Here is a 14,158-nt window from a genome sequence, read left to right as displayed (position 1 = left end):
GTTGCGTGACCAGTAATTTATTATGGACAGAAATATGTATCAATATTTCCGATTTGGAACAGGTATGGCACCTTAACTTGAAAATATAATTTTATTTTCATAGATAACAACACTCTCTATGCTTGCGTGTGTGTTCAAAATTTAACAAAGATTCACTTCATTTTTATTTATTATTGTAATAATAAATAAAAATAACTATAGTTATTATTATAACAGGCTTGACAGAAAAAAAACTTTTTTTTACAATACAATAGACCGAGTGAATCCAGTTTAAATCAAAAAAAAAGAAGGAGAATATGGACATGATGATGAAAGATCTCATCTATTTCCGATTCATTGATAATCATTTCAACCACAAAAATACACATGAATCGTTAGGGTCAATCAATACAAATTCTGTCAAAGAATATGAGTGATGCATTAGGAAAAGATATGGAAAACTTTTCCATTTTAATGGAATTTGTTATTTTCTTTTTAGTTAGAGATGCCATGTGGATACAATCGAAATTCATTCATTTTTTTCATTCAATATGAAAATAAATATAAAAGTTGATATGGCCCATGTAAAACCAATGTTTTTTTTTGTTTTGTTTAATAAAATCGAATAAACTTTTGAGCCAATGGAAATAATTTCCAGGCTAGATTTTGCGAATTATTAGATTAAATCTATAGATTCAAGATCGTCGAAAATGGTTGGTTGAAACAAAAAATTCGATCATGATGAACGAGAGAATAAACTTGATTTGACTGATTTATGGTGCATTAACATCAGTTATCAATGTTCGATAAGGATTCACCATTTCGCTATGTCAAAACCACATTCACAGATTCACATGGACAGAGAAAAAGAGATAAATGGGACCAGGTTGTCAATGGATGAAAATAATCAACTGCATGTCCTTTTTTTCGGATTTGGTTGATCAAATTATTTATACATGCCTTCGATATATTCGATCACTTTATTTTGCCAACATAAATGTTCCAAACATATATACACAACAAAAAAAAAAAAATTTATTCGTGATACTTGAAACAAACGACAACGACCAACTTAACATGGGGCCACTTTTACACATGCACACGATGTAAACGAAAAAGAGAAAAAGTACACAAAATTTTTCACGAAATTCACTATAGTTAAGAATGGTTGATGGCGGGAAACCTGGAAACAGATGGCCAGCGCCGGGCAACCAAGACGAAGATGTAAAAACAATAATAATTCGAATAATAATAGTACATCTTACATCGAATGCTACAATCATTCTGATGATTGGTGTAACGACAGCTCGAAACGAATCGAACGAATACCAGATATAAAGGAACTACGAAAAAAGAGAGAAACACACACACACAACATGTTCGGGTCGTAGTGGTGCACAATCATCAATGGCCATGGAAAACGGCCATTCAACCTTTTAAGATGCTAATATCATAAAATTTTTGAAATAGAAAATCTATACATCATCAACTTGCTAGCAGTTGAAAGAATGTCCTTATTAGAGAATTCTTTGGTAGTAGCAAATGGAAATCTATCATATCTATATATTTTGCAACAAATTCAGCACCATCTCATTGGATCGTGCATCTATTATTGTTGTAGCAGGTATTTGGAATCATGTAAAAATGTAAATCGTTCTAAAATTCACCAGAATTTGGAAAAGGCGTTTTAAGTTATTTATTTTATGTTCATTTTTACCATCATACATCTAAGACATTAAGATTTTCATGATTATAAAAAGGTAAGCAATTCACAAAAAATTTACTTTTGCTTTGGGCAAGAAACAGACACAGTAATCAAACGGCTATATGCTATAGGTGTGTTTTTGTGTATATTGAATGAATAATAAATGTGAAAATCTACCTGGCTAAACAATGAATGTTTTCAATCACCTTTGACCTTTGTCTAAATTATTTTATTCTACGTGAGAATGCAATCTATTGAGATAAAGGTCAGAACTCGAACAATAAACAGACATAACCTCCAATCACAGGACAAGGACGGATGGGCTTCCCCTGGTTACAATGTTTGATTATTGCTGCTGCTGGGTCTGATGAACACCGCCATATTTTTTCTTGACTGTCTTTGCAACATGGCCAAACCAAGGTCTAATGATAACTAATGATCATCATCATCCGAAACAACAAATGAAATTGAGAACATGTAGTTTTGTAAAAAAAAAATTTCGCAAATACTGATTGAGCCATTGAATGATTCCAGTAGAGATTGACTTAGATTTTGTTTGGGCCAGAATTGCAAGCAAGAAAAAAAAACGGACTAAACAAGTATAATTAAGTTCTAGATCTAGATCAATGGACTCAACTTATTACAGGAGTTGAAAACTTTTTTTTTCATCCAACTCATCAAACTTCAACAGCCATATAAAAAACTAGAGGTGTTTTTATTATTTTGTAACACAGATCCTTAGTTGGAAATAAGCTTTTTTTTAAAAAAAAAACTTTCACTGGCCAAACAAGTTAGATAATTTGTTCATCTCATCAAGTAAATGATTTTTTTATTTTTGTTAATCCATGCAATGAAAAAAATATAGGTTAAATTAATTGAAAACAATGACTATAATAATAATATTCAATCCTGTCATTTTAATCATTTCTGACATCCGTCGTATATAACACTACGAAATGACCACACACACACACATTCATTTAAAATAAAAATAAAAAAATTTTAAATCAAAAACAAAAGGTCAGAGGTTTTTTCTCTTTTTTCCTGAAAAGAAATCATAGACCACCCGCATCAAGTGCATCATTGAAAATGATGATGAACACAAGATTGGACTAACAATTTGAAAGAATCTTATTTCATCCAAAAACAAAACACGGAATGGAAACATGATTTTTCTAAAATGGAACCGTCTCACATTGATCACATTGATGTTCAAAGTAGAATTTTATTGTTGTCGAATGAAACATTGAAAAGGCTGATTCAAAAAAAAAAATTAATGGTTGAATGCCTCTATGTTTGTACTATAAGGCGGATCATCGTAAATGAAAAATGAACAAATGAATCTATGCTTTTTGCAACTTATCATCATCAACATTATCATGGCTAACAATAATTGAATTGGTTGGCAACATAATCAGAAATCATCAGAATCGTATAAAATTTACTGCTTCAAAGGAATCAAAGATTGTGAATCGTAATTCTTAACACACACAAATTCCCTTAATGTAATTAAATCAATCGCACGATGATAACCGAATCAAAAGTGACGTCCTTCAATTTAATCATAAAAGAACAATGTATCCAAATGTATACTATTTATTAGAATTAGATAAGCAACTACATTTATTCATTTTTCAAAGAAATAGATTCAATTTTTGAATGTGATCGAATCCATTTCAAGTGGAATTTTATCTGAGCAAAATAGCTGATAAAAAGGCTATTTACTCGTTTGTACCGTTTGGGTCGTTTACCACCTGTTGCCAAACCAATCAAAACATAGCTCTGGGTTATATTCTGTAATTTAAGTCGACACATGAGGGCACCACCAGAGTCTCCTTCGGAAACTATTTTTGGACTAATCCAATGATCTAAATCTCGATAGCGGACATAACCAGCACAAAGTTGATGGTTACGATTGAATTTTGACCGTGATATTCTTTCGCATATATGTGGCTCAATCATAGGCAATTTTAGTTGTCGCAGACGGGCAAATCGACGATCATTACTTTTCTCCTTTCCATAACCCAATATGTAACAAAATTTACTGTGAGGATCAGAAAAATTTGGCATTGAAACTGGACTTATATAACGGTCAAACATGAATGGTTTATGTAGCTTAATTATGGCAATATCGTGCGGAGAAAATCCATTACGTGTCGGTAGATATTTGTCGTGAATCTAAGAGAAAAAAAAACATTCAGATGAATGATGCACAAATTAATGATGTCACCAAGACCTTACCTTTACCGAATGAATCTGACGTACATTATCCAGATTCTGATATGATTCATACAATGAATGGCTACCGACCAATATGTAGAAATCCTGCCACGATTGATTGTATCTAGGAAGGAAGTCATAACAGATAAATGACATTAAATACACACCGACACATACACACAATGAGCAGCTGTAAGAATATGGTATTCGTTGAGAATCACACCTGAACAATGAATTCTAGGCATAGGACTACCAGATTCTGATCTGAATACAAATTTAAACAAAGCTGCCATAAATTTCCATCGTTTGGGTGAAGGATTACGACCATTCCAAACTCTACGTTGTCGTTTTAATTCAATTTGTTCATCATGATATTGCTGTTTAAAATTTGTTTGAATCATCGAGAATTGAATCACAAATGTAGCTAAAAAAAGAAAAGTTGACGCGAAGATCTTCATGTTTCTGCAATCAATAATGCGCTTGAAACATGATAATTAAAGAACTGTATTTTTATTGAATTTACGGGAAAATGTGTTAAAATTGCAAAAACTTGAATGCCAAATTTAATCAGGAAAAACGTGTGTATTGGCTGCTAGTAGTATCACTTTTAGTTAAACCATGTTTGGCACGAAAATGGTCTCGTTGTTGTTGTCGTGAACGTTGTCGTTCTTGATGCATGTTATTCATCGATCGTCTTGCCTCATCCCATCTATCAATTTGTCTTTGTTGAAAACGGCGACAACAAGGCCCAATACAGCAACACCAAATAATCAATATGACCGATAAGATGGTGACCAAACTGAACAATATTATCAACACTGTGATCCAAATATTAGCCCTTAATTTACAGGTACGCCAATAGCTGTTGTGTTTACATTGTCCATCCATTCCTTTCCATTCATGACATTGATTATCATCAGCACAATAATAACATCGTAGGTCATATTTTACGCAGGCTTCGCATGATGAATTATGAGATAAACAATCAATTTCATCATCATTGCAAACAACCAATTTCATAGCGGCAAATAAAAATATTGTCAGCATCAATGCCGAAGTTGCCCAATTATTCATCATCATTCTCATTCAAATAAGATAATGTTCGATAAGGTCGAAAAGGTTTGTTCCAATTCACATCTGTAAACAATCAATCTTTTGCTCAAATAAATCGAGTGGCGTTTTGCTTATATTATCAATGGTGCCTATGGCAGCCATCATTGATCAGTTACTAAGGTAGTGGTTTTTTTTTATAGATTTATGATCGGAGATATAATGCATTAGAATCCATTTTAATTACCTTCGATGTTACTTTATCAGCAAAAAAATTCCTTATCTATTTGAAATCTATTTGATGATCTTTCACGGACGGCAAATAAATTAAGGCCATTTGTTTTGTCACATGTTCAGACTTATAACCGGCATTGTCAGATTTAGTTATCTTCATAATTAACATTAAATAAAAGTGACAGTTTTTCTTAAATCATAAATACGATCTCTAAGCGAAGAAGTTTGGCGACCGCTCGCCTAATTTATTGTCTTTTCTTTACATAATACAACATTTGGTTCAAACTAATTGCTCTATAATTAATTGCACTTAAACAAATGATTGGATTAAAGCGGACATAATTTGCAATGTATACACTCAATTCGGTTTGTGGTTCTTTTTTTCAACTCGGAAAACAATGCGGCTAAATAATGAGCTAACATGATATGATGCAGTTTCACTAATCATTCCTTAATTTTGTAATTTGTAGGCTGCCAAATGCATATGGAGTCGATTCGACCATCATTATTACCATCAGAAAAAAAAGAAGAAAATTATGAATTGTTGGCAAAAAAATGGACTTGAAATTTGAGAAAAATTTGCCCATAAATTTACAATCTCCTGCATCATGATAATAAAACTAGACTTTTTTATGCAAATATTAACGAATAGAGCCAATCGATTCGAGAACAATTAGTTCGTACACAACAATATTTGATACAGAAGACTTTTTCTGAAATTATCGTGTTATGAACTTCTATGATTGCATAGGAAACGAGAGTGATTTCCATTTTCATTATTCCTAAATAATAAACTTTGCATATATGCATATAAGAAATGTTTTTGCATTCGTATTTCATTCATAATAATATGAATCCTCTATTCGGCGATGATGGCAAAAAAAAGGCAGCCATATACAATATATGTAATATGCAAATTCATCAGTGCCCATCCGAGAAAGTCTTCAAAAGTTCCCAAACAATTTGGGAAAAAAGGCAAAAAGAATCAAGTTGAAATAATGTAATCGCTTTACTTTGGAACAGCACAAGTTTCAATAAATGCACATAAAATAAATGAGTTTTCTCGTCAGTATGCACGAATTATATCATCAGTTAGTTAGTAAGTAAGCCTGATAACATGCAAACGATGCACACACACACACACATATATACTCACCGAAATAATCATTGTCATTAAAATAATTCATTCCAAAAAAAAAGTTTAATAAAGAAAAAAGCTTTGACAAAATCTTAATATACAATGCTTAGCTTTTCTTAATTAATTTCCGTATGATATGTGCTGATATTAATTGCAAAAATTTTCAATGGTCAATGATTTTGATCTAGTTTTTTCTTATATACAGCAACAACAGTTGATTATTGTCTTAATCTTTTTGTGATTTTTGATATTGATTTAGTGGTGGCTGACATTTCTTTTTCAATTCAAACAATGTAATCCTTCGAAAAAAAATATCTACCATAGTTATTGTATTATTATTTTATCACCCGTTCGACGATAATACACACACACAATGAAAATATGAACCATCATCACTTTGAACGGTTTATATTGCTATTTCATTATTGAATTAATAGCAAATGAAATCAATAAATAATGTCCAACTCAATCAATAGGAGCTTTTTTAAGCTTAGATCTATGTTTTTTTTTATTTACAAACAAACAATTTATACAAACACATAGCGTTGACCTGACATGGCAAATATCAAATATGGATTTCAATGCGGACAAACAAGATTCTAATTTCAAATGCAATATAATTCGAATTGTCATCAATATTATCGTCTTCATCATGAAAAATGATCCGTATATATGAAAATCTAATAATAATAATAATAATAATAATAAACGAAAAAAATTGACGACAAACGCAAATATGGCAATAGTAAATATAGTTGGTTCGAAAATCTAAAAAGCCATATAAAAGCATGATACGAAATTTATCGATCTCAAACAGAAAAAAAATCCAAAAAAGGGGCTTCAATATATAATCAAATTTATATGTTAGCTTTCACATTCTTGACCATTAAATGGATTTTATGCCAAATATTACAAAATTTTGCCTAGTCTCCCAATTTTTTTTCGATTCATAATATCTGCGAGAGATTTTTTGTTTTTAGACTTTTAGAGGAAATGAATTCATTCTTCAAAAAGTAAAAAGTTGATTGATCAATTGACGATTATTAACGCAACACTTGAATAAAAGGATACAATGTTTGATATTGATCAGAAAAAAACGGAGCCTAAATCAAATACACTCAGGAGAATGGTCACTTGAAAATATATTTCAATGAAATTCAGACTCTTCAGTATATCATTATCAAATGGCAGATGAGCTCAACAAAAATGCTAAAACATGTTCCAGGTTAGAATCAGATTGTGATTGTTATCCAGCATGAAATATTGATACAAAAACAAGAAGCCTTATAATAATAATAAGTAAGAAAAGATTCTTGATTTTAGTTGCTGGTATTTTCATTCAACACATTCAGGCAATTCAAAATGAAAAAAAAATTGTAAATAGAACGATTGATTGAAAAAAAATTCCGCTTGATTTAGCCGAATGTTGAATCAAATCGATGCTGTTGTCAATGCTGATTGTGAAAATTGAAATTGAAATGATGATCATGGTGGCAAATAATAAGAAAAAGAAGGAGGAGTAGCATCGCGGCGTTTTCATTACATTCCGATCATCATCATTTCAATTGATTCGTAGACCAATTGCCATCATTGCTGTATTGAATCGAACAAGAAAGTTGAAGCTGACAATCAAAATTCGATCAAATTGTGAATACGAATTCAATGTATTTTTGTGTGTGTGTGTGTGTGTGTTCAACTTGATTTAGTTAGGATTAATTTCTCCATTTCAGCTTATACTTATAATATCTAATTTAATCAATCAACCAATGATGATGATGATGTTCATCAAGGTGGCCAGTCGGCCTGCCTAATTTAAATAGACTGGTCTTAACATTACAATCATATCCATTTGATTAAGTTATTCATCATCAATTTTATGATTACGATTTGTTCATAATATATACAACGTGGGTCAGAATCACAATTTTCGATAGAATCTATAGTTAGTGAAGAATATTCATTATTCATAAAATAGTTGCTTTTGAATATTAAATTGAATCTATTTTAGGCCATGTTCATTAATCTTGTGTTTGTGTGTGTGAGTGAATGAATCTGTGTGCATCCAAGTGCAAATACCTTGTGCATTAAATTTCTATGGTCATAAAATGGACCGTTTCTGTTGTAACAAAAAACCTGTGCATCATGAAATTCATGAAGCATAATGTGTATGCCGCAAAATAATTTTCATTGTAAAATCCAAATTTAAAAAAATGAAAATTTTTATAGTAAAAAATATGGTCGTCAGTTGCAGTTGGGTTTTGTGAAATATGAGGATTTGTTGTTTGCCATTTTTTACTTTTATTCAATTTTTTTCATTCTCTTTTGTTGTTTGACACGCGATATATACATGGGTCGGTGGTTATTTTTTTCGGTTGAAATCTTAGCTAAATATAGTAAATCTATTCAATTCAACCAAACAACAAACGAATGCTCATCAGGAATTTTAAAATTGCGTACCAACATTATACATTATTCAATGTTTGTTTGCCTAATTTTTAATTAATTTTCATGTCTCATGAGTTTGAAGATTTAAAAGAAAAAAATTGCATCAAAGACACCTGACACCTGAAATGGAACATTCATATCCTTAATGAATACTACATTTGTATGTGTATGTCAAAACCATTTCAAAGCTGCTAACGAAACATTTTATTCCAAAATTCTTTTCGTCAGTAATGAATGAAAAGTTGAAAAAAATTCGAGATAATTTCAATTAGGGTTTTTTTTTCATTGACGTTCTCATTCATGATAATAACGTTAATAGTTGTGAAAAAAATAAATTTTGCAATTAAAATCCTTTTCAAGCTTAATGACAGAAAAATAGGATTTCTTTGAGCCAAATTTTAAATAGATAATATAAAAAGTACTTGATGATAAGATAGGCTTTATGCACAACGAAGGTTAAAAATTACACAGATTCTTGCCATTCAAATCCAATCAATATCAATTGAACAATTAAATTAAAACTTGGAATCCATTCAAGAGGTATCAATTTCGAGTGTTGTTTTGTCGATAATGACATTGCAATCAAACATGAAAAATAAAAGTATTTGAAATAAATACCCATGTCTTTGTTTTTTTTCGTCGTTTCTTTCATTTGAATTACAATCCAATAAATAACAACATTCAGAATGAATCAGACAACTTTAACTTTATTTCCTTGCATTGTTCTACTATTTGGTATGTTGAAATATAAGACATTTTCTTGTTCAAAAAAATAACTTTTAATTAAACAAATTCCAATCATATTCAAATCGAAGCTATTGCGGCAATTGGTGATAATTATAATTATCATGATTGGCCGGTACCGCCGAAATCTCCAAATTTCCGTAAAGAATATGATCAATTATTATTTGGTTTTGTCGAAGACCATATCTATCGTTCGGAAGCACAATTGATTATGCTGTATGATCATTTTGATCAATATTTAACCAATAAAACAGATCAAATGTTTGAATTTCTTCAGGACGAAGTGAACAATCAAATCATCATCTTAGGTCAAACAAAACAAAATAATAACGATTATTATCATGCACGAAACGATTGGAACCAATTAGAAACTTATCTTGTACAAAAAATGGAAAATGAAATGAATCTTTTGCTCACTTTTTTTCAAAAACTCCTTGATGATATGAAAAACTCACTGGTTTCTACAACAACAACAGCAGGAATGAATTAATCAAGAGCAAATTATCTCATACAATTAGTTTTTATTGTATAATGAATTGTAAAGATTCCATTAGAATGAAATAAAAACATTTTTTTTAAAAAAAGATCAATTCTACTAAAAATAATCTTAGCAACAATTTTTTCGTGTGAATATTCCCACGTTTAATTACTGATAGTCACATCAGTAGCTGATGTTCGAATTATTTCCCCTAACAACCATTGCGACCAACTTGACTATATTGAATGACGATTGGAACATTGGTCATTAAGCTTTTTATTTGATGCAATTCATAGTTTCCTTACAAAGATGAGTGTAGATGTTGTTGATGACATTCAACTTTTCAATGTAGTTGGTCGGTCATAAATAAACTTCATCGACAAACTTATATTGTTTCAAGGACAGAACACTGAAAAAACGAGTTTTGCGTTGTCTTGCCATGCCGTTTTGCTTTCAACCATTTACAAAAATTGGTCATTTTTCCCAAAGCACTATTCATGTAATAATTTAATTGATGCTATTTGACCATAAAGACCAGGATATTAATGAAAAAAAACAATGGATCGTTATCACGTAACCCTGATAATGGTAATCATCATTTCCATAATTAACCAATCATCATCCTCAACAAAATCAACAATCGATTCAGATTCCAGTTCTGTGTTCGTGAGATTTGAATTGTTCCATTCAAATCTTACCTCAGGTTTAGTGAATAATGATAATGGCGAATATCATCTTCAATTATCGTTACCATTGTTTTTGATCGAATTCGACTTAATGCTCGTACATAAACAAATCAACTTTTCCGAAAGCAAAAATTTCATAGTGAATGAATATTATTTACAAACTACGAATCATTTCGATATGAATGCAACGATAAAAGTAATCAGTGAAACAAAAACCTACAATACAAACAACAACAAATGGAAACAAATTGAAATCAATTCACAACTTGTATTGCCAGTGGCCAATGGTTTTCTCCCTGTCCCGATGATTATATGGATTGAACGTGTTGCGACATCTGACGATGGTCATTTTGATTATTATCAAGCTAAAATGAAATCTAAATTTGGCGACTTTTTCACATTGGATTATCAACTTGATATGGAAATGCAATCAAATTTGTTTGGCAGTTTCAATCCGAAACGTTGTCCATACATCCGTTTAAATCATACACTTCAAAGCGATCCAAAGGAATGGCTATATTTTCAATCGTCAATTGAACATTCATGTCCTAGAATTTCAGATTTGCGTATCATGATACAATCGAAATCGAAATATTTCCCCATGGCCAATCTGGATTTGCTTCAGACATTCAACTTGGATACTAATGGCAACGAAATGATGCAAATGATACATCCAATCGTGGATGCTATGGTGACAGGATTCTGGCAATCGATCGGTTCCTATTCGCTCTATCAGAAAACATTATGGCTGAAAATGAAACCTTGGTACAAACACATTAAACTGGATTATACCAAGCAGAGTAGCGATTGGAATCGTTTCTATACGCTATCATTGTCTGATAAAGATTTTTCTCAATTCGAACCAAAGAAGCGAATAGGAATCCATTCTTCACCGATCGCCAATCCATTGACCGAAATCGTCAAGCAAATTGTTCTCTACACATCAGCCATCCTTAATTCGATCATAAGCATTGTGCTATCGGTGTTGTCAACATTGGAATCGACTATTCAAGAAACCATACAAAGTCTTATGGATTGGTCAGCATTTGAGTGGCCAATTCATTCATTCCATTGGACCATTATCACCTTACAAGTGATGTTATTTATATTCTATGCTGCCATTAAAGTCATTCGAGTTTTACGTATAACTTGGCTTCTTATTCTACTCATCAAATGGGGCACCATTATTTTGATGGCTGTGATCATTGCCATTTCAATCGTTCAGATTTTATACTGGAATAATCTGGAAAAAACATTTTATTAATTGAAAATTGTCTAATAATTTATTGTAATTCTCAATGTTATTTTGTGACAAACATATTTTAATAATCACATGTTCGTGACTTTATGTTCAATTCTACTTCAATCATTTCTTTTTGATAGGGCTAGCTTTTTTCTTATTCGCAGTTTCCTTTTTCGATTTAACAATTATCATTTTCTTTTGAGCTTCGACCAATGGTTTCGATTCGGTTCTTTTTGATGTGGTTGTCAATGCAGGATCGAAATCATTATTGCTGGTAACTTTAGCCATTTTCGATTTGGGTTGTTTTACTTTAGCCAATTTGAAACGACCGTTCATTCCTATTCCTTTTGTTCGGATCAAATCACCTTTGGCAACAGCAGTTTCAAGATGACGTCGTAAAAGTGACGCTTTCTTTTTCAAATCAACGTGATAATGTTCGATCAAAAACTTCTTAATTGCAGCCAATGATGGTCCATAACGTTCATCACTATGATGTTCGATTGCGGATTTGACCATTAAGGCCATCGGTTTACTTAAATTCGAAGATGAATCGGTTTTTTTAATTGTTGCCATAATTTTGATCACAATTTTACTCAAAAAAATAATGATTACACGAACAATCCCGGGCAAAAGCAGTATTCATAATGGACGTGTCATACCAAAAAAAAACTGTAAAAAACGTCATCTGTCGGAATTAATAATAGCATCATTACTTCGTACTTTCAATTTCGATATAGTAACAATTGCGAATGCCGCTAGCTTTGAAATGAGCTCATGATTGTAACCTGAAATGCGAAATGGACAAGTTCATAGCCTTTGGGCTTATGACCCTTATCCCTACCTTTTGTTCTACCTGAAGATTTTCAGTAGCTCTGCTCGAAATTGAACTCGTCCATAACTTCCAATTCACAGTGTTTTTTATTTTGAAATTCATTCTCTAAACTTAATCGAACGAATATTTTTTTGAATTGACAACATGAATCGATTTGTGATGTTATTGCTTTTGATAACTTTGATTGGCTTTGCTTCAACACAATTCATTGGTTCAGTAGGATATGGCAATCAAGGCTCTGTAAATGGTCAACGAGGCTACGGGCAACACGGTTATGGTCAACAACATGGATATGGTCAACAACATGGTTATGGTCAACAACATGGCTATGGTCAACAACATGGTTATGGTCAACAACATGGTTATGGTCCACAACATGGTTATGGTCAACAACATGGCCACGGACAGCAACATGGTTATGGACAACAAGGACAGCAACATGGCTACGGTGGTTCAAATTCTGGTCAAAATTTGGCCGGGCAAATCCTTGGATCACTTGGCCGGCGCCGCTAACTATAATTGGTCATCTAAGCCTAATCTTCCTGATTTAAAATAACATTTCATTTTTCGATGATTAAATCAATGTATTTTCTCCATAATTTGTTGAATTATGGCCAAATTTGAAATATGATTGTATGTGATTTTATTATTTTTTAAGATTGTTAAAAGATAGATGGCAGCATCAGGTTGGTAAATGCGAATTTCTCTGTAATTTTTCCTGATGCACTGTCTGACGCAAAAATGGCTTCGTCGATTATTATTTTCGCTTTTACTTTGTTTTGAATTGAGGTATTATCATCATAGTTAATCTTTCGTACCCCCAACTAGATAAAAATAACTGTTTTTTCTTTATGAACAAGCTATAAAATGGTGATTTGGGGCATTTTGCTACCAATGTTCAACCCCATCGATCTGACGTTTGTTTTTCAAATTTGGCTTCCTCACATTAAAGTACATGATCGATGATAATTTGTTTGTTTGTCCGAAATTCGAATGAAATCGCTATCTAATATTTTGTTGCCATCATCAAATAATACAAACACCATTCTATCAATCCAATAGGTATACATAATGAAAAATTTTCAAATGACGTAATTTACAAATCATTTATGAACAAACAGGCAAATGAAACAAAATACTGGAAATTGATGTTACGTATGTCTGTTTGTTTGAATATTTGTGTGCGTGATTTTGACGTCAATGGATCTATGTTGTCTATGATGACGTATTCATTTCGGCATATATTCGTTACTGGAAACTTTCGTTGAAGCTATTGATCATATATGAATGTGATGCTGGCCCTGTTGAACGCTGATATATATCGGATTTCCGATTGATGTAGATTCACATCATCATCACTGATGACGGCGAAAGAATTATTTTGAAAAATTTATGACTGACTGA

At 31.7% G+C, this 14,158-nt stretch overlaps 5 protein-coding genes across 5 annotated transcripts; 3 read left to right on the top strand and 2 right to left on the bottom strand.

Annotated features, from left to right (window-relative positions):
- Positions 1-3,213: 3,213 nt before the first annotated feature.
- On the bottom strand, positions 3,214-4,461 carry LOC113793303 (mast cell protease 2-like). The gene is made up of 3 exons (XM_027343316.2): positions 4,082-4,461; positions 3,926-4,028; positions 3,214-3,862 (listed from the first exon to the last, which is right to left on the bottom strand). The coding sequence occupies exons 1-3, from the start codon at positions 4,360-4,362 to the stop codon at positions 3,308-3,310; spliced, it is 939 nt and encodes a 312-aa protein (XP_027199117.2). The 5' UTR covers positions 4,363-4,461; the 3' UTR covers positions 3,214-3,307.
- A 4,885-nt stretch (positions 4,462-9,346) lies between these two features.
- Positions 9,347-10,099, top strand: LOC113793187 (uncharacterized). The gene is made up of 2 exons (XM_027343174.2): positions 9,347-9,506; positions 9,587-10,099. Exons 1-2 carry the CDS (start codon positions 9,458-9,460, stop codon positions 10,003-10,005), a joined length of 468 nt encoding a protein of 155 aa, XP_027198975.2. The 5' UTR covers positions 9,347-9,457; the 3' UTR covers positions 10,006-10,099.
- A 218-nt stretch (positions 10,100-10,317) lies between these two features.
- Positions 10,318-12,027, top strand: LOC113793186 (uncharacterized). Its single transcript, XM_027343173.2, has one exon. It carries the CDS (start codon positions 10,552-10,554, stop codon positions 11,941-11,943), a length of 1,392 nt encoding a protein of 463 aa, XP_027198974.2. The 5' UTR covers positions 10,318-10,551; the 3' UTR covers positions 11,944-12,027.
- Positions 11,919-12,572, bottom strand: LOC113793188 (histone H1-III-like). The gene has a single exon (XM_027343175.2). The coding sequence runs from the start codon at positions 12,493-12,495 to the stop codon at positions 12,046-12,048; it is 450 nt and encodes a 149-aa protein (XP_027198976.2). The 5' UTR covers positions 12,496-12,572; the 3' UTR covers positions 11,919-12,045.
- Positions 12,573-12,672: 100 nt separating this feature from the next.
- On the top strand, positions 12,673-13,380 carry LOC113793189 (uncharacterized). The gene has a single exon (XM_027343176.2). It carries the CDS (start codon positions 12,899-12,901, stop codon positions 13,265-13,267), a length of 369 nt encoding a protein of 122 aa, XP_027198977.2. The 5' UTR covers positions 12,673-12,898; the 3' UTR covers positions 13,268-13,380.
- Positions 13,381-14,158: the final 778 nt, after the last annotated feature.

Source organism: Dermatophagoides pteronyssinus, unplaced genomic scaffold, assembly GCF_027571235.1.
Source record: "Dermatophagoides pteronyssinus isolate colony J.1.1.1.1 unplaced genomic scaffold, Derpt_VIB-CSIC_2022.12 sq0001, whole genome shotgun sequence".
Lineage (NCBI taxonomy): Eukaryota > Metazoa > Arthropoda > Arachnida > Sarcoptiformes > Pyroglyphidae > Dermatophagoides > Dermatophagoides pteronyssinus.
Note: the sequence above shows the minus strand (reverse complement) of the source record. Positions and strands in the feature narration are given on the sequence as shown.

Coding starts and splice junctions, on each gene's coding strand:
- LOC113793303 (XM_027343316.2), bottom strand. CDS start 4,362: ATGAAGATCTTCGCGTCAACTTTTCTTTTTTTAGCTACATTTGTGATT. Junction 4,029..4,081: donor CTTACAGCTGCTCATTGTGT/GTATGTGTCGGT, acceptor CTTCCTTCCTAG/ATACAATCAATCGTGGCAGG. Junction 3,863..3,925: donor GTCAGATTCATTCGGTAAAG/GTAAGGTCTTGG, acceptor TTTTTCTCTTAG/ATTCACGACAAATATCTACC.
- LOC113793187 (XM_027343174.2), top strand. CDS start 9,458: ATGAATCAGACAACTTTAACTTTATTTCCTTGCATTGTTCTACTATTT. Junction 9,507..9,586: donor TTGCATTGTTCTACTATTTG/GTATGTTGAAAT, acceptor TTCAAATCGAAG/CTATTGCGGCAATTGGTGAT.
- LOC113793186 (XM_027343173.2), top strand. CDS start 10,552: ATGGATCGTTATCACGTAACCCTGATAATGGTAATCATCATTTCCATA.
- LOC113793188 (XM_027343175.2), bottom strand. CDS start 12,495: ATGGCAACAATTAAAAAAACCGATTCATCTTCGAATTTAAGTAAACCG.
- LOC113793189 (XM_027343176.2), top strand. CDS start 12,899: ATGAATCGATTTGTGATGTTATTGCTTTTGATAACTTTGATTGGCTTT.